General features: G+C 39.6%; 1 protein-coding gene across 2 annotated transcripts; it reads left to right on the top strand.

The window, feature by feature from the left end:
• Positions 1 to 1,296: 1,296 nt before the first annotated feature.
• On the top strand, positions 1,297 to 24,650 carry SPATC1L (spermatogenesis and centriole associated 1 like). 2 transcript variants are annotated; one of them, XM_087886121.1, is made up of 5 exons: positions 1,297 to 4,749; positions 15,789 to 16,079; positions 17,497 to 17,811; positions 21,714 to 21,865; positions 23,974 to 24,650. In XM_087886121.1, the coding sequence occupies exons 1-5, from the start codon at positions 4,554 to 4,556 to the stop codon at positions 24,298 to 24,300; spliced, it is 1,281 nt and encodes a 426-aa protein (XP_087742247.1). In that variant the 5' UTR covers positions 1,297 to 4,553; the 3' UTR covers positions 24,301 to 24,650. The 2 variants fall into 2 exon arrangements, with proteins under 2 accessions (XP_087742247.1, XP_087742248.1); XM_087886122.1 differs by lacking the exon at positions 15,789 to 16,079.
• The last annotated feature ends 1,470 nt before the right edge of the window (positions 24,651 to 26,120 follow it).

Here is a 26,120-nt window from a genome sequence, read left to right as displayed (position 1 = left end):
CCTCATCTATTTTTTTTAAAAAAACAATATTACCCTTCATCCTCATCTCTAATCTTAATCAAATTCAATTTTCCCTTCTATTCTACATTATATCCCTTCCCATTGTTGTCTATTTTTATATCCATCCTCACATTGGTTAATTATGTAATATTACAGTTGTTTAATACAAATTCAACATTTTAATATAAATCAATTAGTTATATAACTATCTTTTTTGTATATTAATCAATATGAACATGAATATTCCAATTATTTTCATGCAATCCAATTTCTTACAAATCAATTAATTATATTTACCAATAATAATAAACCAAATAATTTCCCCCATATATTCCTCCAAACCACAACTTAACCATTTCTGCTTTCAACACAATATACAATAGTATCTCAATTATTACAATTCCCTATTTAAATAGAGCTTTTTTTCTTTTGTGTTTTAAAATCTTGAACTCTCCTCTTTTGCCCTAAATTTCCCATTGTTTGCATCTACCTTTTTTGATGAGGAAAAAGAAAAGAAATCTGCCTTTCCAATGTTGCAGCAAACAGCAAAGCCAACAACCTGCTTTACTTTCGTTTTCGTTTTCAGCTTGAATTGCACAAAGAGAAAAAAAAATCTGCCCCAGCAATTTAGCTCTTTGTAGCAAGCGGCAGATCCCTGCGCAAAACAGCTGAGAGCAAATCAGCTGAGAGTCACAGATCTTATCAATGGGCTAATGCCTATGCTGAAGCTGAAAGGAGTTGTTTTTTCTTGCTGTTTGCTTGCAAGGAGGTAACTGCACAGGCCAAAGGGTGGGGACCACCCTCCTTGCCACTTAGCACCCCCCTGCCACCCCCTTTTGCCTCTAGCGCCCCCCTGCCACCCCCTTGCCTCTTACCGCCCCCCTAAGGCATCCCACTGCCCCCCAGGGGGCAGTACCGCCCACTTTGGGAACCACTGCTCTAGAGTTTCACTGAATATAATAATGTCATCTATGTAAACTAGGACACCTTTGTATAGGTGCTCATGTAGCACCTCATTTATCAGCTGAATGAAGACTGCAGGAGCCCCTTGCAGTCCAAATGGCATGACTTTGAACTGGAAGCTGCCAAGCTGACAGTTAAAATGGTCTTCTATTCGTCTCCTCCTTTAATCCATATGCCGTAATAGGCTTCTCTCAGGTCCAATTTGGTAAACACCTTGCCCTTGGCTAAATGACATAGCATGTCTTTCATGAGGGGGAGGGGGTAGGTGTTCTCCATGCACATAGCATTAATTTCACAAAAATCCATGCAAAGCCTCATCCTGCTATCTTTTTTCTCTTTAAATAGTACAGGGGCTGCCACCCTGGATTTGGTGGGCTGGATAATACCCCGCGCTAAATTGGTGTTGATGTATTTCCTTAACTCAGCCATTTCTTTTGGAGTCATAGAGTACATCTTTGGTTTAGGCCACTTTGCCCCTAGCACAAACTCAATCTCATAGTCTGTTGGGAGGTGAGGGAGTTGGAAGTTGCAGTCTTACTTGCTAAAGACGTCTGACATGTTATAGTATTCCCTTGACACCTGTGGGCTGCCGGGAAGTTCATCTGTGGTAGGGGCTGTGGTTTCCCACTTGCTGGGGCTGCTGGGGTTTGTGGCCTTTTGGCAACTGTCCGGTTTGATGGGTAGTAGCAGGCCGATGCCTACTTTTAGCTTTCGGTAGCCGTCTTCCCATGTGATGGTCAGTCCCCATTTGTTTAGCCAGGCAAAGCCCAATATGATTGACTCGGTCATTTTGGGAGCTATGACAAATTGGATGAGTTCTCAGTGGTGCCCCATCTCCAGTCTAACATGTTCTGTGACCAATGTGGCCAGAGCTATGCCTACTAGCATCCCATCAATCTGTTCAAAATGGATGGGGCGTGCTAGGGGTCTCATGCCTATCCCTAGCTGTTGGACTATGGGGAGGCTGATCGGGCATCTGGTGCAGCCAGTGTCTATGATGGGCTCTACCTCCCCTTGGGTTCCCATTTCCAGCACTACAATATGGGTTTTGATATTGAAGGGGTAGATGGCTTAACTTACAATCGGGTCGTCTTCGCTGCTGGTCCCTTCGGTGGAACCTGGAGGGGTTTCTCTAGCTGGAGTTTCCTCATTCCCAGTTGGAAGGAGAAGAACCTCCACAGCTTGTTTGGTGATTCTCCCCTTGTCCGGTGGCTTCCTCAGGGTTCTCCTTCCCCGGGGTGTGGAGGGAGTCCGGATCTGAGGCACTGGGGCAGGGGCCAGGCATTCGGACACCCTTTGCCCATGCTGACTGCATCGGTAGTACTTAATCTTCCTGGACAGTGTGGGTTGCAGTGTGTCAGTTAGCATGACCGGAGTTTGGTGGCACAGAGGTCTTCTTGCCAGCTTTTCTGCAGTTGGCTTCCAATGGGGGTGGATTTCCAGGTCCATGGCCACTGCTGTGTTGTACCAGGCTTGTATACTCTCTGGAACTCCCGTGATGCTGCAGGCTTGTCTGAGTCTGGGTCAAGGGCCTCTTTGAAGTGGTAGATGTCTCTTAGTTTTCCAGCCAGCCACTGGAATTCCCTTATTCTTTGCGGGGCGACCCGCTTGCTTCAAGGCTCTGATTTGGGCTTCAGCTTCTACCTGGTGGGCCATGTCCTCAAACTGGCCTCAGAGCAGTTGGACGAACTCATCCACATCATCTAGCTCCGGGGCTCCTTCATTGTGTAGTTCAGCTATCCACTCTGCTGCTTCTCCTTCATTCTTGCTATCGGGAATTGCCTAAATCATATCTCAATCGATCTGATATTGGTCCCCATAGTGATCCATGTAGGACCAAACCAATTGAGGAAATAGGCCCATTTCCCTGGGGTCCCATCAAACATCGCTCTAAACTGTGGTGGAGGAGCAGCTGACGGGACCGGTGCAGGTTGCGGGACTGGCGCCGGCAGTAGAGCTGGTGCCAGTGGTGGGGCTGGTGCCAGCAGTGGGGCCGGAGCTGGTGTCCATTGGTATTGAACCCACCCCAGGCTGGGGTAAAAGACCAAGCCAGGGGGGAATCTGGTCAGCAGGAGGTAATCTGAGGACTGGCTGCTGGGGGGAGGTTGGGTCTTGGCAGTCCCAACGGTGATCCTTGTAGTGCCAGACTGGATTGGCTTAACAGGCCTTGCTGCAGGGCCGCTCCGACTCCAGCAGGAGCTGTCATCCCGGTAGACGGGCCCGATGGGAAAGGCTATGGTGCCACCTGCTATGTGCTGAGTGAAATGAGGCCAATGCTCCACTCAATGCCACTGCGGTCCCTTGGCCCGGAAAGGTGAACGTGGGCTGAGCCAGAATCCAGCTGGGTGGACCAGTACTAGGAGGTCGTGTGATGCTGCCCATGCTGAGCTGGTCAAACGGCTCCGGTAGGCCCATCAGTGACTGGCTTCACATCAGTGGTGGAAAGCCTCACTCTTGGGAATCACTGAAATCAGCTGGTCCTGGTGCTCTCCATTTGAGGGCTTGGGTCTGCTCCGCTCTGCTCACTCCCATCTGCTGTTCCCGCAGTATTGCCCCAGTCAGCAACTCCTGGGGCGGTGCAGCTCCCACAGCCTCGCCCCACAGAGGGGAATCCTGTGAGCGGCTTGCCAGGGCACCGACTCTTTGGACCGGGCACCCTGTCGGCAAATTCCATTTTGGTGGCCTCTGTTGCCTTCACCACAGATTTGGAAGGGGATTAGAGGGTCTCAACATGGACCATCAAACCAGTCCCAGTGCTTCCCTCTGTGACTCTGCACAGAGTCTTCATGCCGCCCGCTGTCGGGTCAGGGCTTGGGGCTCAGGACCCCGGACAGCACCCTGGAGATCGGGGAGCTGATTGAAGTTTTAATGGAGATTCAGGGTTCCAAGTATCACCCCCAACAAAAGAAGGCTCCGAGGCTAGAAGTTCCATTTTATTAGAGATGTCATATTGGCACATCTGGGAAAACCCAAATCTGAAAGCTTTCAGGTTTTCCCCACCCAAAAGAAAGTCCAAGTCCCTTCCTCTGCACTCACGTGTCCATCGCATGGTCCAATCAATGCACCGTCCCACTGGAGATGCCTCCCAGTCACACCACTCCAGGTGCAAGATGAATGTCCTTGACTCTCAGAGAAAGGAATGTTATTATGGCTAGATATCTCCACCACTCCATGCAATTCCCCCTCCCAGTTTCCCACAGCACTAAGTGTGGCAGCCCTGAAGATCCAAAGAAAAAGATGGCCTCCAGGGCTGACAAAGTGTTTTAGATTTTTCGAGAAGCCATTTTCAGATTTAGCCAGTGCTATTTTGAGACGTTATTCTCAACAGTGCCATGTGATCAGGCCTCTTAGACATACTGTTCCACTCTATATACAAATCATACCTTATTTCACAGCAGAAAGGCCAGTCTGAAAGAAAATGCTCCAGTGGAGTATCCAAGTGTTCTCTTAAGAACACATGACATCATAATTGTGTAGAAACATTCTAAGCTTCATAATGTCCTCTGAACCTCTTGAAACACTGAGGTGACCTGTCTAGTCAAGGCTGTCCCTAATAAATTAATCCTTCCTCACCAGTGAGGAAGAGGAGGATGACAGAGGAAAGAGAGTGGATAAAAAGAATTCAGGAAGAAAATGCACATCTCAAAAATCAAATTAAGCTGCTCAGAGAAAATTATGAATTACGCACATTGTTGAGTCAGCAGTGTGAGAACAACAGTCAGGCCCAGTTCATAGCACCTCAGATTTCTCCTTCATATCCTGATACTGGTTCATCAGTAAAAACAGGTAAGAAACATGCCAAGTTAGCTTGTTAAAAGCAATTGTTACATAAATATTGTAAATATGTTTCATTGTATATCCAAGTTGATACATACAATTCAGTAGGACCTTTGTGAATTCATCTATCAGAAGAAGACACAAATCTGTATAATAGGAAGTATATTGGGCTAACTAGGAAAGGTTAAAGATGATTTAACTAGCAGGAGGACAAATTATCCTGATTTGCTCATTTATGAATGGGCATACATGCACACCCGCACACACACACACACACACACACACACACACACACCTTCAGGAGTTTCACAATTTTAATTTCTATGAGCTTTTATTTGCATCCCTGCATCCTTGTCATAGTATTCATTTTCAGAGTAAATAGCATTATGGAAAGCACAAAAATTAAAGAAAACATTGTAAGAAAGAAATTAAGGACACAAAATAAGGAAAAGGAAGATCTATATAGAGAAATTGCATTTATACTTCCCATATTTTTCTATACTTTTCTAACTCATAACTTCCTTCCCCCATACCTGTAGATTGGTTCATATATTGCCTTTCTTTAGGCTTTTCGTCTCTTTCTTTTTGAGGACTATTAACTATTGTACATCCAATCACAACTTTTTTGGTTTTCTCTTCCTTTCAAACCATTTACTCTTCCTTCATATTTTGACCCCATCATCGAGTCAGACCCCATCAAAATGGCCAAAATAATTCAGTAAACCTGTTTAATATTTGTTTCTCACTTTGGTATTCAATCAACATTCATTCAGCATCCTTTCATTCCTATGATCCATGATACCACCCAATTGTTTTAGGTCAACTGATACTTTCACATAAAATGTTTTGATAAAATTGAAAGGGTGTAGTAGAATAGCTGTAGTGCTATCCATGCTACATGAAGCATTTTCTGTGAACAATAACATTTTCTTTCATATTCATAAAGTTGAAATGTACCTTACAGTAATCTTGTCCAATCCCCTTTCCATCATAGGATATACTGCAGTACAACATATCTGGCAGTTGGCCATCCAGTGTCTTTCTGAAGGTCTCCAGTGAAGGAGAACTCACCACTTTGTGGGACAGTCTGTTCCTGCAGTGAGATGTTGTATAGTCCAGAAATCAAATTGGTCAATAAGAACACCTGGATCCCCTTTTACACATACTGTCAAACCAGTTCACCTAATCCTATACTGGTGCCTTTCCTTTATTTCCCCAGTTTTGCATTTCTTTCTGTTAAACTCTATAAGGTAGTCCCCAATTTAGAACAGTTTATTTAGTGACTGTTCAATGTTACAATGGCACTGAAAAAAAGTGGCTTATAACCGTTTTTCACACTTACAACCATTGCAGCATACGCATGATCGCATGATTAAAATTTAGATGCTTGATGGTTAATGTTTATGATAGTTCAGACTCCTGTTTCCTTTTGACAAGCAAGGTCAATTGGAAAGCCTGCTTCACTTAACAACCATGTTACTAATTATACAACAATGATTCACTTACCAACTGTTGGAAGAAAGGTCATAAAATAGGACAAAATTCACCTAATAAATGTCTCACTTATCAACATAAATTTTGGGCTCAATTGTGGTTGTAAATCAAGGACTACCTGTATTACTCATTCCAACCCATTGTTCAAGTCAATTTAGTTCTATTCGAATGTTCTCTCTTTCTTCCAAAGTACTAGCCATCCCTCCCAATTTTGTATCATTTTTTTTTATTAAAAAGTTTTATAAGAAATACAAACAGTTTTCTCCCCCCCACCCTTCCCCTTCCCCACATAAATTATACATTTTCTTATACATAAGAAATCCTCCATATACATGTTTCCCTTAAAGAAAGCATTAAAATAAAACATTTTAATTATATTCGGAGTTGCTCTTCTCCTTCTTCCCTCATTCCACAACAAACCTTCTTCTCCTCCTCCTTTCTTTCCCGTCCCTCCCTCCTCTTCCCTCCTACCTCTTCTCCCACCTCATCCTATTTCCTTTCCCTTTCCCCCACTTCTCTCTTCTTTTCCCCCTTCTCGCCTTCACTCCTACTCCTGTCCCCTTCCCTTCCCTTCCTCCTCTCCTTTCTTCCATTCCTCCCCCTCCCTCTCCTCTTCCTACCCCCTCCTCCTCTCTCCTTTCTAACTTCTTTGCTGTGAAATATTTTCCTCCTTTAGTATCTGAGCAACTCCTATATTCTAGAATACACTTTCTTCTGCTAATACATTTCTCTATTCATCACTTTCCTCCCCCCCATTATCCCCCCTCCCCACCCCACCCCTGACTTCCCAGAGCAAAAACAGGGTATAGCATCTAACAAACACATGCTAAAATAAACTAACAAATTATAAAGTTCAAAGCTCCCACATGTTCTTTAACTCCCTTTGCTCCAATTCAACAACCTCCCTTTTATAAATTCTCAATACCAATTAAATTAAATTGCATTGTATAGTTTATTGAATAGCCCGAAGGCCTTTTCAAACAAAACAGAAAAGAAAAAGGGAAAAAGGTAAAACGGTTACAAAAATAGCAATTTAAAAATATATGATAGATGACGTTAAAATTTTACAATATCAGTTTTCAATAGCCAAGACTAGATAACCCAAATAGGATAGCTCCTCTCTAACTGAGCTCATCTTCCTTACAATCGATAAAATGTTTTTTGATATAACTGGCTCGTATTGCAGTCATTCTTTTAAGATATCGAGTGATCGCTCTTACCAGGGGAGGAGAGTCAGCCCTCAACAGAAATGCTAGTTTTTGGCTTATATTCCAGTGGGGAAATTTATTTATAATTGGGGACAGATATTGTTTTCTTACTTCTTGATAGAGACTACATTCGAATATTATATGCGCCGTGTCCTCCACGACGTTTACCCCACATATGCATATTCTTTTGTCATACGGGATTTTCCGATAACGGCCGAATCTAACGTTTGTATCTAGAAGTTCGAATCTAAACTTAACAAATAACTGTCTCTCCACTGATGGCATTTCTAAATGTAAATACTTTTCCAGAGTGAAAGTTATTTTAACTGCTGTCAGCAGTTTAAGGGAATGATTAGTTGAAAGGGTTGCCATGTCCATTTGCCCATGTATATCTTTAATCCGTTATTTAACTTGGTTCAGTGTGTCACACAACGGGAACCCTACGCCATATCGGTTCAATATTTCTGACAGCCGGGTTAGCCAGGAATACCTTTGAGGATTTGAAATCTGCTGTTCCTCTAGACATATTTTGGGGAGTCTGCTGGCATCCATCTGGGTCATTTTTAGCCAGTAGGCTACCGCCCTAGTGATTGTATAGGTGTACAGTGAGAAATGTCCCAATTCAGCTCTGACGGCTGCAGCTGAAGTGGAATTGTTTACCCCAAGCATCCTCCTTAACAAATTATTTTGAGTTCTCTCTAATATGGGGGCCTCTGTAAGACCCCAAATTTCAGCACCATAGAGCATGATCGGGACAAGTTTAGCCTGAAAGACTTTACGAAGAGGTAAGATGGAGGTTGGTTGGATTCGTTTACTTAATTTGGATACAAGGCTTGCTCCTGCTCTGACCTTTTGAGAAAGGTGTTGATGGTGCGGAGTCCAACCTCCTGCACTGGAAAAAACAATTCCAAGATAAGTATATTGGGTAACTTGCTCAATTTTTGTGTCATTAATCTGCCAATTGTGCTTTTTATTCTTATTGCCAAAGACTAAAACTTTTGATTTAGCTACATTTATAGTCAGGTGGCTTGCAGTACAGTAACGTGTGAGCTTGTCAAGAAGTCTCTTCATTCCTATTTGGGTTCTAGAAAACAACACTAAGTCATCGGCATACATTAATACGTTAATAAATCTAGAGCCTATTTGGGGGCTGTGCGTCAGAAGATCATCCAGCTGTGCTGGGATATCATTTATATAAAGGTTAAAAAGAGTAGGGCCCAGCAGGCAGCCCTGCCTCACTCCTCTAGTTGTCGGTATGCTGTTTGTTGAGGCCCCATTTGCTGCATATCTGACTCTAATTGCCGTATTAGTATAGAGAATCCTGATCAACAAAATAAGTCTGGGGTCCATCCCCATAACTTGTAGTTTCCTCCACAAGTGGTTCCTATCTATAGAATCAAAAGCAGCAGTAAGGTCAATAAAGGCAGTATACAGCTTTTTCCCCTGGGTCTTGTATTTATTAATTAAGTGGGAAAGGACAAAACAATTGTCTATGGTAGACCTACCTGATCTAAAACCTGCCTGCTCATTTGCCAGAATTTTCTTATCCAAGCACCAGTCCTCTATTTTATTTAGGAGATGTTTCGTATACATTTTTGAAATTATATTAAGAAGACTGATGGGTCGGTAGTTGGATGGGGCAGCTCTGTCACCTTTCTTAAAAATTGGAAAAACTATAGCTAACCTCCACCCTTCAGGGATTATCCCTACTTTATCGATATAAGTAAACAGTGCTACCAGCACCGGTACCCAAAAATCAATGTTGGACCTAAAGAGTTCAGGAGGCAACAAGTCCTCTCCAGGGGCCTTCCCGGCTTTTAAGGATTGAATTATATGCTTAACTTCGGTAGGGGTAACTGGTGTCCATTCCGGACATTTCCTTAATTCTTGCTGGAGGATATCCAATTGCAAGACATTTGTTGTATTGTTACCATCAAATAAAGCAAGATAGTGCTTCTCCCATTTTACTGCTGATATATCAGTGTCCATAAATGGGGAGCGTTGTTTTAATATACCGGCTATCTTATGCCAAAAGATCGTAGGGAATTGGGATTTTGCTGCCATTTCTACCTCTTTCCACATCCTGGTGTTATAGCTACTTTTCTTGTTTTTCAGTAGGGATTTGTATGCTCTCCTGAGTTGAACCATATTTGAATAATCACCATCCTGTCTGGATCGGTTAACTTTCTTAACTGCGGCTCTTAGATTTGACCTCAAGTTATGGCAATCATCATCAAACCACTTTCTAGAGATCCCATCTACTTTTCTATCGTTCTGGATCATTAAGTTCCTAAGAGTAGAAGTTAGCTCTGTATAAGCTGGCATTGGAGTGTTGTCTCCGGGCTTAGATTGGGAGATTTCCCTTGCTAGGTGTCTGGCTTCGTCTGAGCCCAAATAAGTGGTGACAGATTTGACATCAAGTCTGTGCCAATATAGCCTTTTATAGTTATAAACCCGGGCGTTTGCTAAGGTGTCAATTTCCTCTCTTGAATGAGGCCTAACTTCTGAAGAGAGTGAAACCAGAGCCGTGATGGGAAAGTGGTCACTTTCCTCTCTAAATATAGCTCTTACTTCTGAAAAATGGTGTACTAAACTAGAGGAAGTGCAGATATAATCGATAGAGGTTGAGGTTTTGTTGGACGAGAAAGTATAGGGATATATATAGCCATCACTCGAGCCACTAAGTACTTGCATATCATTCATAAACAGCAGGGAAATTAACCTCTGGGCATATTTATTGGTCCTCTTGTCCATTGAGGACCAAGTGAACTCATTATATAAGTAACCAGTTGGTACCAGGCCTCGGTTAGCATAGCTCTTCATTGAGGGACCTAGTCTTGCATTAGTATCTCCAGCTAATATAATTTTTGCTTGGGGAAAGCGTCCCTTTAAGGTAGCTAATACTGAATCTAATTCATCCCACAAATCCCTTCCTAAAAGGTGGAATGAAAATGGAGCGATATATACATTAATTAAGATTAAGTCCATCCCCCTGAATGTACATCTAATAGGCAGAATATATTGGAATTGAGGATCTAAAGAAATTTCTTCACCCTTCCATCCCGTATCCCTTTTGACCAACGTGGTTAAGCCCCCAATTGCCCTCCCTCTTAAATTGACTTTGCCTGCCGGTTTATGCCATGAGGCAAAACCCGGTAAACTGATCTGTGGATCATTAGTAGTCAGCCAGGTTTCTTGAAGGAGGGTGAGATGATGTGTTGAAATCAATTTTATAAAATCCATCCGGTTTGCAATGCCTTTCCAGCCCGCTATATTCCAGGACAGGAGGGAAAGGCTAGGGATATAAGATACCCTAGTTGTTGGCCATTTGTTGTTTAGTCAGTCACCCCGAGGCACTACTCCTTGTGTCTCTTCCTCCACCCTTCTGGTGGGGGGGTCCGGAATTACTACCACCGCCTTCTCTGGAGTGCCAAAGGGGTCAAAAGTGGCCTCTGTTTGTTGCGGAAGTACCTCCTCCGTTCTTAAGGAAGATGAGACAGGTGAGGGCAGTTGCACTGTTGGGGGAGGGTGAACTTCTGCCGCTACGTTCATGGTCTTTGTTTCTTTGAAAAGACTTTTGCCTTCCCTTCTATCCCGCTGGACAGACTTAACGACTTTAGGCCTTGTCTGCACATGCTTTCCCCGTTCTTCCGACTTGGATAGCCTTCTCGTTGAACTACACGCTTGTGCTAGCGAAGATCTTAATAAATCAAATTCAATTAACATCGACCTTTGCTCCTTTGGAGACAAGGAGACAAATTCGCTGATTATAGCATCCTCTGGTTTGTCGGTGCTTGCCTTCATATGTGGGACCTCCCTGATCTGACCTGCCTCCATAGTTTCTCCGGATTCTGGAGGAAAGACCCTGGAGGTAGCAGCGTGGTTCTTGGGTACCATTTTTGATGTTTGGTTAAGTCCTTGTAAAAGCGGTTTAATGGGCCCACTTGAGAAGACTCTTGTAGGAATGACTTCAAATCTGAGCAGGGATCCTTTTCTTTTCATTACAGCGTTCGGTATAGTATTGCTGTCAAAATGGAGTATTAGTCGGACACAATTGCTATGCTGGGGAAGTTTTTCATATCTGAGTAGATCTATTAATAAAGGATCAGATTTCAATAGCTGTGCAAGTGAGAGGGTTATCCTTTCCTTTGAAGTCCATCGTCCTCTATTGCATGGGATTTTCCTTATCCTTAAAGCGATTTGTTTCTTTAACAACCTTCTTCCTTGATGAGGGTTAGCATCAGTACTTGCAATGCTTTGTTGTTTGGGTTGAGGTCTTACACCCTCCCACTCTCTCCGCGCCTCAGGACGGTGTGCAATCTCACCCTCCTTAGCTGCAGAGTGAGGGCCATTTAAGAATTGGAAGATCCTCTCGATGTCTCTTTTGATCGATGTCAGTAAGTCATATATTGAATCTACTGTGTGCGCAGTTAACATACTCTGAGTACAGACCATCTCTCTGAGGTCTGAATATGTCGGAACTTCTTTTAAGCAGCTAGGAGTAGGAGAGGGGATAGAGCTTGAAAAATCACCCATTCTAGCAGGGGAGTTTGAATCTGAAATCCGGGAAGAAAACTCCCCTTCTGTATCTCCCCCTCCCAATGATACAGTCGACAGAGACAAAGTTCGAAGTTCAGATTGGGGTTCTGGATTACACCTCTCCATAAAGTCATCCAATTTAAGCTGTTTAAGAGGCTTGGAGTAATTAAGTTCCGTCATAGATTTTGGGGAGAGAGAGCAAGCTCTCTGCCTCTTACTTTTCTTTCCCATTCTGGTAGATAGTTGATCCAGTATCTCCCAGCGAAATTAAATATCGCAACAATTTATCCTCCCTCAGCAATCGTAGTTAAGGTAGGCCTTAATGATGGTCTCAGCCGAGGCACCACAGAGGTAAAAACCAATCTCCTTTCCAAACAACGGCTTGTCTTTTACTCCCACTTCTTTACTATCATCTATTTTCAGAATTGTTTAAATTGTTTAAATTATTTCACAAGGGAAATATGTGGGAGAAAGAGACTAAAAAGCTGATAGAGTTTCATTAAAAGCAGGCCTACCGGGAGTGTCTGCAGCCAGCCAGTTCCTTACTGTACTCGTTCCAAAAACAAACAGCTCAAAATCCCCTCCGAGGTTAGGGGCCTCCACTGAGGTTTGTCAACAAGTCCGGTAATCCGAATTTCAGGCCTTGCAAGGAGAAGTCACAGGAGTAGCCTAAGCCAGGAATGCAGGTTGTAGTGTTGTTAAAATATGTCTAAAACAAACAGTAGCCACACTATATGTGCTTTGTAAAAGTCCAGTATGAATAAAAATAGATTAAAAATGAATTAAAAATATAAAAATACTTTAAAAACGTTAAAAAAGAAAAACCTAATTTGGTTTTGGGAGAGCTCCTTACAGCCGTTGCTCACCTCAGGAATCTATTTTTCGGAGTATAAGATGCACCTTTTCCCCCCCTCTAAATTAAATTCATTCTTCCTACTTATATAGAAAAAAAAAGAAAAAAAACCTTTTTCTTAATGCATAATCCAATACTTTAGCTGTTTTATAAACAATAAAAATCATGAATAAATTCCATTTCTATACCAGAAAAAAAAAATTCATCTTAAAATCTTGCACATTTTATCTCAAATACCTTTTAAAATAATATAGTCTAATGTTAAGCATTTTAAAAATCTCTTAATACCTTTAAAACACTTATTTACCAAATATAAATTTCAGAATCTATAGGAGGGTATCTTTCAATTTTTCAATTAACCGTCTTAATACCTCTAACTTTTTAAAAGAACAACCCTTAACTATCCAAAACTAATTATCAGTTTACAATAAAATTCTGAGTTTAACATTAATCCTCTTCGCTTCAAAGGGTTAGACATCCTAAAAGCTTATACAATTTATCTCATATATCTTGTAGAATAATATAACCTTATGTTAAACATTTTAAAAATCTTTTAATACCATTAAAACACATATTTGCCCGTTGCCAATTTCAAAATCCACAGGAGAATATCTTTCTTAATCTTCTGTTCTTCACTTCTTTCTGTATTTTTTCCAATCCTTTTTTTTTATAAATTCTTTCAACAATCCCCCCCCCAGTTTTATTTTGGAAACTTTTAAAATAGTGATTTGAGGTTGATGTTTCTGAAATACTCGCTCTCTTCTTGAAGTCAGATTTTCTAACTTAAAATCCTCATCTCGTCTCTTCTGGTTTGTATAATCATTCAATCCATTTCTTTGTCCATATAGCCAAAATTTGTTGCCATAAAGATTGTCAGCTTGCAATAAAGAAACCATTTGTTGCTTTTCTGTCACTGGAATGGAAACGTCCACCAAAACCTTTATTTCAGCTGTACCAGCCAATCTCTTAATCCTGTCCATTTCCTGATCTTCCAAAAACAAATTCTTCTGAATAATTTCCTGCTTATAATTTCCCAAGCTATTTTTTGAAAAAGCCCTTTCGATTGTATTCAGCAGGGCTGAGGTAAAAAAGTCTAGAAGTTCTTGAAAAGCCTGGACAGTCACGGCTTGGGAATTTGCTGATTCACCAGCCCTGTTGTCAGCCATATTTCAGCTACTTTGTATTTATCCAGCTATCAGGACAACAATTCAACTTTTTTCCACACAGTATAAAGACCAGATTTTAGTTAAAATCAGAACCAAATTCTTTTCCTCAATACCAAATTTTTTTCCTGGCTGCTTCCATTTAAAACTTTCTCTTAGGGTGTAATCCAGTAGCTGTAAAGTGTTAACAAGCCTTAACGAGCGCTTCCCCTGGTAGTTTCTTCCTCCCGCCCTCAGGCGCCATTTTCTGCATATTAAAGCGGAGTTAAAGTGTTACTTGCAAATTTCCTTTTGTTTTCTCCTGATTTGCTCCGTCTGCGATCGAAGTAAAGATGTTAAAAATCCCCCCTGTTGATTTTTCTGCAGATTCTGGTCGCAGCTTCTAGCTCCGCTTCAGCGGAGTCGTTTCTGGTCCGGAGTGGCTTGACAGGCTTCAATAGGGAGCCCACACCCTTTGCGCCCCAGGATTTCTCCTAGCGCACTTGGGGGGGGCTCTACCCCCGCCTGTCGACTCTTCTCTCTCCCCTTTGCCCGGGGAGAGGGTTCCAAGCCTCCAGACAGCAGTTTTCCGGCTGTTCTGGGGCTTTTACGGAACCAGAGAACGGGCGCTCAAAAAAGAGCATCTTCAAAGCTGCGGAGCCAGGCAGGAAGCCCCCAATTTTGTATCATTGACAAACTTAGTAACTTTTTATTCCGCCCTTCGTTCTGACAGAAGTCCATTAAGGTCTTGCAGAAATCTGATCCAACCCACTTGTTGCTATTTTATTTTATTAAGGAATATCATAAGGTACTCTTGCTACAAGCTTTGCTATGGACCAAGTACACTGTATCAATGGCATTGTTCTAGTAGTAATACATTTGCTTTATCAAACCAATGCTGGCTTTCATTAATTGTAGCTTCTTATCTATGTGCTCAACATGCATGTTGCTAGACCTTGCTGTGTATAGACTTCATCCTGACAGGCCTACAGTTTTTCAGATCTGCCTCCTTTCTTTTCTTGAAGATGAGAATACATTTGCTCATGAGGAGGAATTCTTAAATGTTACCTAGATTAGTTTGTTTCTTCAGTACCACTGTGAAAAGTAGCTTTTCCTGCTCTTTGATATTTTTTTCACATTTCCGTCTGTTCTGGAGAGCTTCAATACTTCTGATCATGACTTCCCTGATGCATTTCAGTAGAGCAATAATCTCCTTAAATCTTTCCAGGCCTCCCACTTGACTGCTCTTGCCAAACTCCTATTTGCTCTTCCTCTTTGTTTGCTCAGAGGGCTTAGCCCAACTTTTATTTATTCATCTTTCTTTCTCCCTCTCCCTCTCCCTCTCCCCCCACTCTCACACATATTTTTTTCCCATTCTATATACAAAAATGTTAAAAGTCCCAGATAAAATGACGATAATAATTGCTTGTAGTAATGTCCCCTTGCTTTAATATGCTGTTCAGTTGGGATACAAAAGTCACATTCAGTATCAAAAAGAATTCAATACAACTTATTGATGTTCAAGAAAGCATGTTTGGACTGTGAAGATTAGATGATTTCTGCATATTTTCTGGGTAGATATTTTGAAGCATTTCAATCAGTACAGATAGACCTGTTATCTCAGTCAATTTTCCAAGGACAGGTATATCAATAGACACCACACTAGATGTGTTCACTGATAATGTTTTCTAGAAATAGCATATGCTCTGATGATGTCAAAAAGTATTTTGCTAAATTATGTCAGTGTCTAGATATGTGCATGACATACATGACATAAATGTAACTATTTCTATTGTTTGTTTTTCTTTTCAGCTCAGTCTGTCAGAAAAGATTATAATTATTCTCCCCACATCCTTTCCAAAGAGGCCAACATGTCAAGTCCTAGCACCCAGTCACCAATTAAATTGTTCCACACTGATCCTGTTACTATTCAATCTAGAAATGAAGATAGGAAATCAGCACACATCTCAAATATACCATATTCTACCATGCCTGGAAAACAGCGTGAAGAATCTACAGACATATCAATGTTAAGGAAATCTTGGGCTACAGATGGTCCTTTCCCTGGTGGTGATAAGGTTCAAACATTTCCATTTAGCGTTGGTGAGAAATTATATTTGATGTCAACACTTTATGTGTATATTTTTAGGTACACATCTGCAGAGTTAATGGGATAGAGTTTGTTCTAGAAGCATTTGAATATTTTCCACTTTCAGTCCATAGTGTCAAAGTAATTATCATGAGTGACTAAATTCTATCTGTGGACAAATTTAAGTGTCAGCTATACAACTCTTTATTTTAGTTGCTATTTTTTAGATCTTTATGATCCAATTTAGAGATGAAGTAACCTGAAAATGTTAACATATTCCAGTTATGGTTGTACGATAGAGCTGTGTAAGAGATTTAACATACTAGCTGTGATTTTCAGTTCCTTATCTAAAGCTCCTAGAAGTAGAACTGGCCCTCACAGCAGATTAACACGTCAAATTGCTGTTTTGATCAATAACATTTTGATCAATCTATAAAACATCAACATTCTGTCACATTTAGTATACATTTAGTTATGAGCTTTCCTCCATAAATAAACTTGCTTAAACAGCTTATATAAAGCTACATCTACAATATTCTTTCCTTCCATTTGAAAATAGCTTTTTGAAGGTCTTCTTTGTCAATTTTAAGTAATGTTGGGCATTTAATTGCTTATTAATAAGTTATCAATTTTAGTAAACAAATATGTTAAAAGCAATGTCCTGATGTTTTAGGAACTTTACTATTTGCACCCTTTATTGTGAAAATTATCTATTAATTCATACTCTGAACTTTAAAAAAAAATCATGTTAAGATTGCACAAGAAATTGGAATGCCTTACCACTCAAACCTTTTGTCATAACTTCACAAGTTTTAAGCAGTCAACATTCCCAATATTTTTTTTAAGAGTCCTAATGAAAATGAAAAAAACCCTGTTCTTTATTGCTAAATGAAAAAACACAGAGATCTATTTCATTTAAGACATCTTGTAAAAAAACCTATCAGGTGAAGCAGAAATCTCAGCATGGTGATTTCTCCACTAGATGATCAATCGAGCCATCAAGTCATTTTCAACTCTTAGCAACCACATAGATAGATTTTTTTTATGAGGTTTTCCTCCATGATATCACTTCCATTAGATTGGGAGGTCTCTAATAGAGAAATGTGAGCTTTGTGGTATATGAACTGCACACTGCACTAACAACAATTTTAACAAGGTGAGCTTCTCTCTCTCTCTCTCTCTCTCTCTCCCTCCCTCCCTCCCTCCCTCCCTCCCTCTCTCTTTCTCTCCATTGTAATTCAAAGGGGAGAGCATGGCGCAGCCTTAATCAAGTCCTGGTTATTTATGGCCTAGCTATTCACAGAAGATGTGGAGAACAGTGGGAAGGAAATATTTATTTGGGGTGGATGTGCCCAGTAAAATGAATTTCTATAATCCATTTGCTGTTTTATTACTCTTGGCATAACTGGTGCTAAATCTGCTTAACTGCAGCTCATTACAAAACAGGAGGACTCCTGAATCCAAAAGAGAAACTCAATTCCTCAACATTGTGGCCAGAAGAATCACCTTCTTCAAGGACACACAAAGAGGAGGCCCAAGCACAGATCACATTTTCTAACGATGTAAACATCCCAAAAGGAAGGAGTCCTGAGAGACAGCCCTACTGCTTAGGAGGTAATGCTCTGGACACCAGCATAGACAAAAACCAGCTTGAATCGCAAGAGATGCCTCGGAAGAAGAGAGTCTGGTTCTCGGATTCACCTGCTACAGACAAGTTAAGGAAGTTCCATACGTTCTACCTGAATGGTAATACTGAGACTTTGTGGCTGTTTCATGTTGCAGATGTTGTGAAGTGAAACCCTCACTCCCCCGCCAAAACATTTTTAGAGTTTTCACATCTCTGTGTGGTATGTTTGTGTGTTTGTATAACAGAACAAGAAATCTGAGAATTTAAATATGTGTAATATTTTTATAACTCATTAGAAATACTTATTTATTAATTAAATAAATCTATACAGTAAAATGACCAAGCTACACAAGTCAGTGGTGGGTTGCTCCCGGTCTGGTCCGGTTCTATAGAACCAGTAGTAAAACTGGCAGGAGGCTCTGCCCACCCGCCATGATGTCAACATCAGTGATCTGCGCATGCTCAGAAGCTTCTGCGCATGCGTAGAAGTGTGCGCGCTTCCATTGCGAACTGGTAGTAAAGGTAAGTAGAAACCACCCCGAACCTAATGAACACTGGGTGGTGAACAAAATATGAACACAATACAGAAAAAACAACCATTTAAAATGATAAACTACAGTAAAGCCCCAGTAAAAACTCGCATCCATTCACCAACTGTCCATATCAGATATATAATTATTTTTGTTGCTATTTATTTATTTATTTATTTATTTATTTATTTATTAAATTTTTATACCACCCTTCTTCTGAAGGACTCAGAGCGGTGAACAGCCAAAATTAAAATACATACAATATGAAAATTAAAATAATTTAAAACATGATTAAATTAATTTGGCTTCCCCAATTTAAAACTCCTTACCTATAAAATTGACCAGTTAAATTTTTTAAGCCAGCCTGGCTTGCTGAAATAGAAAAGTCTTCAGGGCCCGGCGGAAAGTACGGAGGTCCGGGATCAGTTGTAACCCTGGGGGTAGCTTGTTCCAGAGGGTGGGTGCCCCCATCGAGAAGGCTCTCCCCCTGGGGGCCACCAGTTGACATTGTTTGACCGACGGCACCCTGAGGAGACCCTCTCTGTGGGAGCGAATTGGCCGGTGGGAGGTTATCGGTGGCAGAAGGTGGTCTCGTAGATACCCAGGCCCTAAGCCATGGAGCGCTTTAAAGGTGAGAACCAATACCTTGAAGCGCATCCGGAAGACCACCGGAAGCCAGTACAGCTCGCGCAGGAGAGGTGTTACATGGGAGCGCCATGTCGCCCCCACAATCACCCGTGTGGCCGCATTCTGGACTAGTTGGGGCCTCCGGGTGCTCCTCAAGGGGAGCCTCATGTAGAGAGCATTACAGTAGTCCAAGCTATATCCATTTTTAAAATGTATTATATATAATTTAGGTAAACATAAAATGCTGCTCCAGAAATAAATAGGAAATCATGCAGCTTTACTTAGCACTTTAATTCATATTGTCCTTAGTACAGTATAAAAATGATCCCTCCTAGATATTTTTAATATATTGCATTGTTATTACAGAGCCCTCAAGGACATTTCATTTCCCTAAATCACAAACAAAATGTAAAACAAGGATGACTGGTAACAATACTAACTACTCTGTAGAGCTGTTGTGCAATGCTTTTCTCTTTTTATGGGTTATCATGCAGAGTCACTCTAACACACAGTCTCTCAGCCTATCCTATATTTAGCATTATTTATTTAGAGTATAGTATATCATACATGGACTAGCAATTTTAAAAAACTTACTTCTCTTTTCCTCCTCAGGACTCAAGGTTTCAGTTTATGTAACAATTGTATATTTTTGTCATCTCCCTTACTCACTGTCGATGGTGACCTGAGTGTGCCCGAATTTGTTATATTATAATTATTGTATTGGTGGGATATGCAGTGACCATCAGTTTTAAGTTATGATACAGCAGTTTGAAAAACTGTCCTGTTTTCATTCGGATGATTAGAGACTTCCTAATTCAATTTAGTAACTGAATTTGCTTTTTGTATTTAATTTTTTGTTTATTTTTTAAATCCTGGGATGTTTTAAAAAAACAGAATTATGTTTGCAGACATTCATTGTATCTTTTATTGGAAATCATTCTTCAACACTACAAATAAATGCAGGAATTTTAATTGTGATCAACAGTTTTGATTTCTGAATGGTTCCTAAAATATTCCATTGTAGGCAGATCGGCTAGTTAATTTCTCTCTCTCCCCCTCTTCTCATTCTAGCATTTACAATTAAAAGTCAAATAAATCGTTCAATAAATGTAAACTGATTGCAAACATACCACTTTTTTTCTGCACCTTTAAGAAATGCTGAATTTCTTGCAAACTCCTGATAGTCTGACTTTTATTTGGGTCATATCAGGAGTTTCCCCTTTAGAGGGAATCCTATGATGGAAAAGAAATGGCTTTCCTTCAGCTATCAGTTATATTTTATACCCAAACAAGCAAAATCTGACCATTGTTATTTCTCTGGATATCGTGAAAGCTGGTTGACAGGATTAAATATTTTGATCAAATATGGTTTTTTTGCATTTTACAAAAAATTGAATGAATATGTTATATATTTATTCATAATTAGTTAGGATTACAGAGTTAGAAGGGACCTTGGAGGTCTTCTAACCCAACCCCCTGCTCAGGAAACCCTATATCATTCCAGACAAATGGTTATCCAATCTCTTCTTAAAAACTTCCAGTGTTGGAACATCCACAACTTCTGAAGGCAAGTTATTCCAAGTTATTCCACTGATTAATTGTTCTGTCAGGAAATTTCTTCTTAGTTCTAGGTTGCTTCTCTCCTTGATTTGTTTCCATCCTTTTTTTCATTAAACTAGACTTACCAAATTCCAGCAACTGTTCGTTATATATTAATGTAATAATATATTTATATATTTATTCATTCATATATCAATCATAATTTATTATAAACAATATATATTCTTTCTTATGTTGAAATGAATGCTAAAAATGTATTTGATCTCCTTACTTCTTAAATATGATTTCAGAGTTGCTTCCTTGTACCATTAATAACATATTATTAATGAGAACCAAATTTGTGTAGTGGTTAAGGTGCTGGTATAGAAACTGTAGATCATAAGTTCTAGTCCCACTTTAGGCATGAAAGGCAGCTGGGTGACTTTATGCTAGTCACTGTCTCTCAGCCTAACTCACTTCACAGGGTGGTTGTTGTGAAGAAAATAGGTGGCGGGAGCATTAGTCACATATCCTACCTTGAGTTTACAAAAAATAAAGACAGGATAAAGCAAATAAATGAATAAATAAGAAGTATTACATTTCAGTGAAATTAAATATAAACTAGTTTTTCAAGCAGATAACAGATCAGGAATTATCACTGCATTTTTTATTTAATAGAAATTTGATTTTTATTCTGCTGTATAATACATGAATTCTGATGCCATTGGGCTCTAGTAAGACCTTTGATGTGCTCAGGATTTGTGGTTTAAGTGATTTCCATTCTCACTCTCCTTCAGTATTAATGGGCTAAGACACTGAGCTTGTAGATCAGAAAGGTCGGAAGTTTGGTGATTCGAAACCCTAGTACAGGTCTCCTGCATGAGAAGGGGGTTGGACTAGATGACCACCATGGCCCCTTCCAACTCTGTTACTGTATTTTTTTTAAATTTGATTTATATGCCGCCCTTCTCCGGAGACTCAGAGTGGCTTACAATGTGTTAAGCAATAGCCTTCATATTTTTGTATATTTATACAAAGTCAGCTTATTGCCCCCACAAACTGGGTCCTCATTTTACCTACCTTAGAAAGGATGGAAGGCTGAGTCAACCTTGAGCCTGGTGAGATTCGAACTTACAGTAATTGCAGACAGCTGGTGTTAATCACAATGCTTTTAGTCTGCTGAGACACCAGGCCCTTGTAATTGCGATAATGAGTATTTTTTTAATCTAATAAGGGAAAAATTCATTACAGACAGGCTATTTCATAGAAGTGTTTTTAGCCTCTTCTAGCTAAGATCATGTCTATCTCTGTTTTTTCCCCTCTAGATATAGAAATTGCTCAAAACAACAAGAAAAATGGGCGCATCGTGGGAGAGATTGCTTTCCAGTTAGACAGGCGTATCCTTGCACATGTGTTCCCTGGAATAACACGGCTCTATGGATTCACAGTATCCAATATTCCTGAGAAAATAAAACAAGTAAGTAATTCTATCCCAACACTTAGAGATAAATGGAGATTTTGTCAAGATTGTAGACCTGAATAAAATTTAGAGGTACAGCTTTTGTGCCACCTGGCAGCATTATTAAGCAGAAGAAGGCAGCCTCTTAAGGTGCCAAAGAAGAGAACTCTGGACATAATAAAAGTGGACCGCCTTATATTCCCTAGGAGAGCTCAGTTTAAAGTGTAAAACAAAACACATTTTTCTCAGGCCAGTTGATAATTTCTTGTCAATAGATAATTCTTCTTCTCTTCTGTCAGTAGAGAGAAGATAATTCTATCTTCTATTTTCTATAGTTAGATAGAATTACTTCAATCATTACATTCCACACTTGATATACTAGAGTTCTTCATAAACTGATAAATTTCAAGTTTTCATTTTATAGGTCACATTAACATAATCATTACCATACTACACCATACCATAAAAAAGATGTTGAGATTTTGGAAAAAGTTCAGAGAAGAGCAACTACAATGATCAAAGACCTGGAAACTAAACTGTAGGAAGAACGGCTGCAGATTTTGGGTCTGGCTAGTCTAAAGAAAAGAAGGATTAGGGGTGATATGATAGCGGTATTTCAGTATTTGAGGAGCTGCCCCAAAGAAGAGGGGGTTAAATTATTCTCCAAAGCACCAGAGGGCAGGACAAGAAATAATGGTTGGAAACTAATCAAAGAGAGAAGCAATCTGGAATTAAGGAGAAACTTCCTAACAGAGAGGACAATTAACCAGTGGAACAGCTTGCCTCCAGAAATCGTGGGCACTCCATCACTGGAGATTTTTAAGAAGAGACTGGACAGTCACTTGCCTGAGATTGTACAGTTTTCCTGCATGAGCAGGGGGCTGGCTAGAAGACCTCCAAGGTCCCTTCCAGCTCTATTCTAATTCTAATCAAATCTCATTTCTCTTCTAAACCAAATAACTTTCTAAACTGTTGTATGAATGTAGATTTAGACAAAAGACACTAATTACTAATAAGAGCCAAAATAGCATGTTTGCATTGTGATAACTGGTGTGATAACTACTTTCGTTTGCAAAATATCCTTTGATTGTCTAATAAAACAGGCCAATGATCTCAAAACAAAGTTAACTATGAGCAGAGATAAAAACTATTCTTAATCAGATCCAGAGGACATCTTAATAAATGAAGAAATAATTGCATTTGTTAACTCTAGCTGAGATATTTAGATACCATATTTTAAACCACCTGTTAAAAAAGGAAGGGATTTTAATTTTTATTAAAATATGTTCTAAAAACATAACCTGCCTCATATCAAAACCTTTTTCTATTTCCATTGAAGCCACCACTGCCAACTCAATTTCTACACGTATGTTTCTGAACTAATAGTTAAAAGTGTGATATTCAGTACTTCATTTTTATTTTGGTCACTGATCAGCATAAAACGTTTATATGAAAGGAGTGCACAAGCAGGTTTTGTTTCAAAATTCAGTAGAGAACTAGAAAGGTTTTCTTTATGCATTTTTTTACAAATATACCAGATGAATATGTAATAAAACCCAGAAGAATCAGAATTAATTGCTGCTACATTACATTTTTTAGGTCCAGCTACAAATCTGAATCTTCTGAGCCTTGGTTTTTTTCCAAGGTGCATTGTATTTTTATGAATAAAAATTCATTCATATTTATGCTATAAGTAACTGTAATGATATTGTAGTAATGTTGCGGTAGAAGACTCTGAGTTTATATGTGTCTGTGTGCAGTGGTTGTGTGTATATGTATGTGTGGTGTGCATGGATTTAGAGAGAACAATTTTTTTTTGCATTTATAAGAACTTTTCCAAGACTATCAAAACTGAAGGTTTGGATCATGCATGCATGGGGAAATTTACACCAATAGTACAAACATCCATAGAATCGCAAAACTTCAGAATTGTATTAGGAGATTAGCCAATTTAAGTAGAAAATATTATAGTAATAGTACTATTTGTGATCCATTTCACAAATTTTTAAAAAAACTGTACAATCGTCAATTTCTTCTTTTCTGCTCCTATTAGTGTTATACAAAATTCAGGCTGATTTACACTTCCATAAAATATTAACCATAGGTTTATATCTGACAATTCTTAGGTCTCCACGAGATCTTTAGATGGTTCTCTAGATGAGAAAAAATATCGAGCTATAACCCAGCGTTATCATAACCTGATTACCCGCTTGGAGAAAATGGGCTACCGCACCGATGTCCACCCAGTGTTTAGTGAATTTCTTATCAACACCTATGGCATCCTGAAGCAAAGGCCTGACCTCAGCTCTAACCCCATGAATGACAATCCTAATGATCTCAGAAAGATGGTGATAGACATTGTCCCAGCTAAATTCCTTGGTGATACCTTACTGCTCTTGAACTGTTTGTGTGAACTTTCGAAAGAAGACAACAAGGCCCTTTTTGCCTGGTAGTGCCTCCTGCAACGTCCCCATTTTTAATAGAAAGAGCACCTAAGCACAGCATATACGTAATAAAGAATGCTGCTAAAAGAGGGTGTGGGATAACATGTGTATGATTTTTTAATTAAGCTGTGGCTGTCCAAATCACTGCTTCATGTTGTATGTAATTTGGTTTTGGCAAAGTTTATATTTCATGATATTTTTGAAAAACTGGTGCTGTATTGATAATGTTTCATTGGTAACTGCTATGTCAGGTATATTTTGATGGGAATATTAATAAAATAATATAGAAGTGGTTGTTTGTTGCAACAGTTCACAAATTCCCAATTAAATCCTGCATTATTTCTGTGTGAGAAAGAAAACATCTGTCAGACTATAATTTTATTTTGCTTGTTCCACAAAGGTACAGCTATAGGTATGACATGACTTACTGTAAAATTTGAATGCTCTTCAAGAAACACATTTCTTTCTCATGCCTATAAAATACCTGGGACATTTTGCTTCAGTGATAATAAAATGTATATAGATTCCTTTGGATTGTTACAGCACTATATATCACCATTTACCTGCATTGGTGGTACAAAACATTTCCAGTACTTCCAAAATATTGGATTTTGGAATCCTGTCACTTAGTATGACAAATGTGCATTCAAATGTTTATCAATGTATTCAAATGTTTGAAAGTATAATAGACTTTTCTAATTAGTTTTAGGATGACAAAGGGAGGGATTAACTTTTACCATAAATTTAGTTCCAATAAGAAGTCTGTGCATTTATTCATAATGAACACAACTGCAATTTCAAATGCTATTGCAAAGCTGGAGTGGTTGATGTTTATCAACATTCTGCTTTATGCCTAATTGATGATTAGGCTCCTGTTGAGGCTGTACGCCACTAATGGAGCAGGGAATATATGGCTCCCCACATGCTGTTAAACTAGATTGCCCCTTCACCTCAGCCAGCATGGCCAATGATAGGCAATGGTGGAAGCTGTATACAACTCCTCAAAAAGCCAGGGATTCCCAGACCTCTCATCAAAATTTATCTTCAGAAATGCTAGGCAGTTCTTAGAATATTCTGTCTTGTTTTTCTTCTTTCTTCAAAGAGCTTCTCTCCCTTTACATATTATTTATGTGCCATTTATCTATTTAGTGAAGCATGAATTCTGTCCAATTTCGGAAAGGATGAATTGTTGAGTTTAATAAACTATTTCAGTCAAATGACATTGGAATGCTATTACATCTTTTCTCCTTCACAGCGTTGGTTTGATAAGGGAGACCCAGGTTTAAGACTATCCTTAGCTACGGAAACCCATTGGGTTATGTTTGCCCACTCATCCTCTCTCAGCCCAGTTTACTTCATAGGGTTATTGTGGAGGGAGTGCTATGATCACCACACTGAGAATTAATAAGAAAGTGAGTTGAATGTGTTCTAGAGAGCAAAATCTTACCTTGGCAAAAATGAGTGGGGTCAAAGGACTAGGCAAAGCTTAGCTCTGAGAAAGTTACATATCCTTCCAGGCAGAGAACAAGTGACTATCAGAAGACCCAGGCATTTGCAGGGAGCAAGTGAGAAAGTATATGCTGGTGATGGACCAAGGCCTGTGAAAAGGAGGCAGGAAATATCCTGTCATTAGCAATCTCTAAAGAAGAGGCAGAGAGAAGGGTAAAGATCAAGATCTGTGACCCCATTTCATCTGAAGCATATATTTCTAAAGCAGGTTGCTAACAATTCTACTGTTACTTGTTTGTTACTTTTTTGACTTGTGTTTTTTTTCTCATGTGTTACTGTTTTTTATTTATGTGATATTATGTGCACTTAGAATTGCTAAG

This window comes from Pantherophis guttatus, chromosome 1 (genome assembly GCF_059756535.1).
Source record: "Pantherophis guttatus breed Tessera chromosome 1, ASM5975653v1, whole genome shotgun sequence".
NCBI lineage: Eukaryota > Metazoa > Chordata > Lepidosauria > Squamata > Colubridae > Pantherophis > Pantherophis guttatus.
This window is presented reverse-complemented; position numbering and strand designations above follow the sequence as displayed.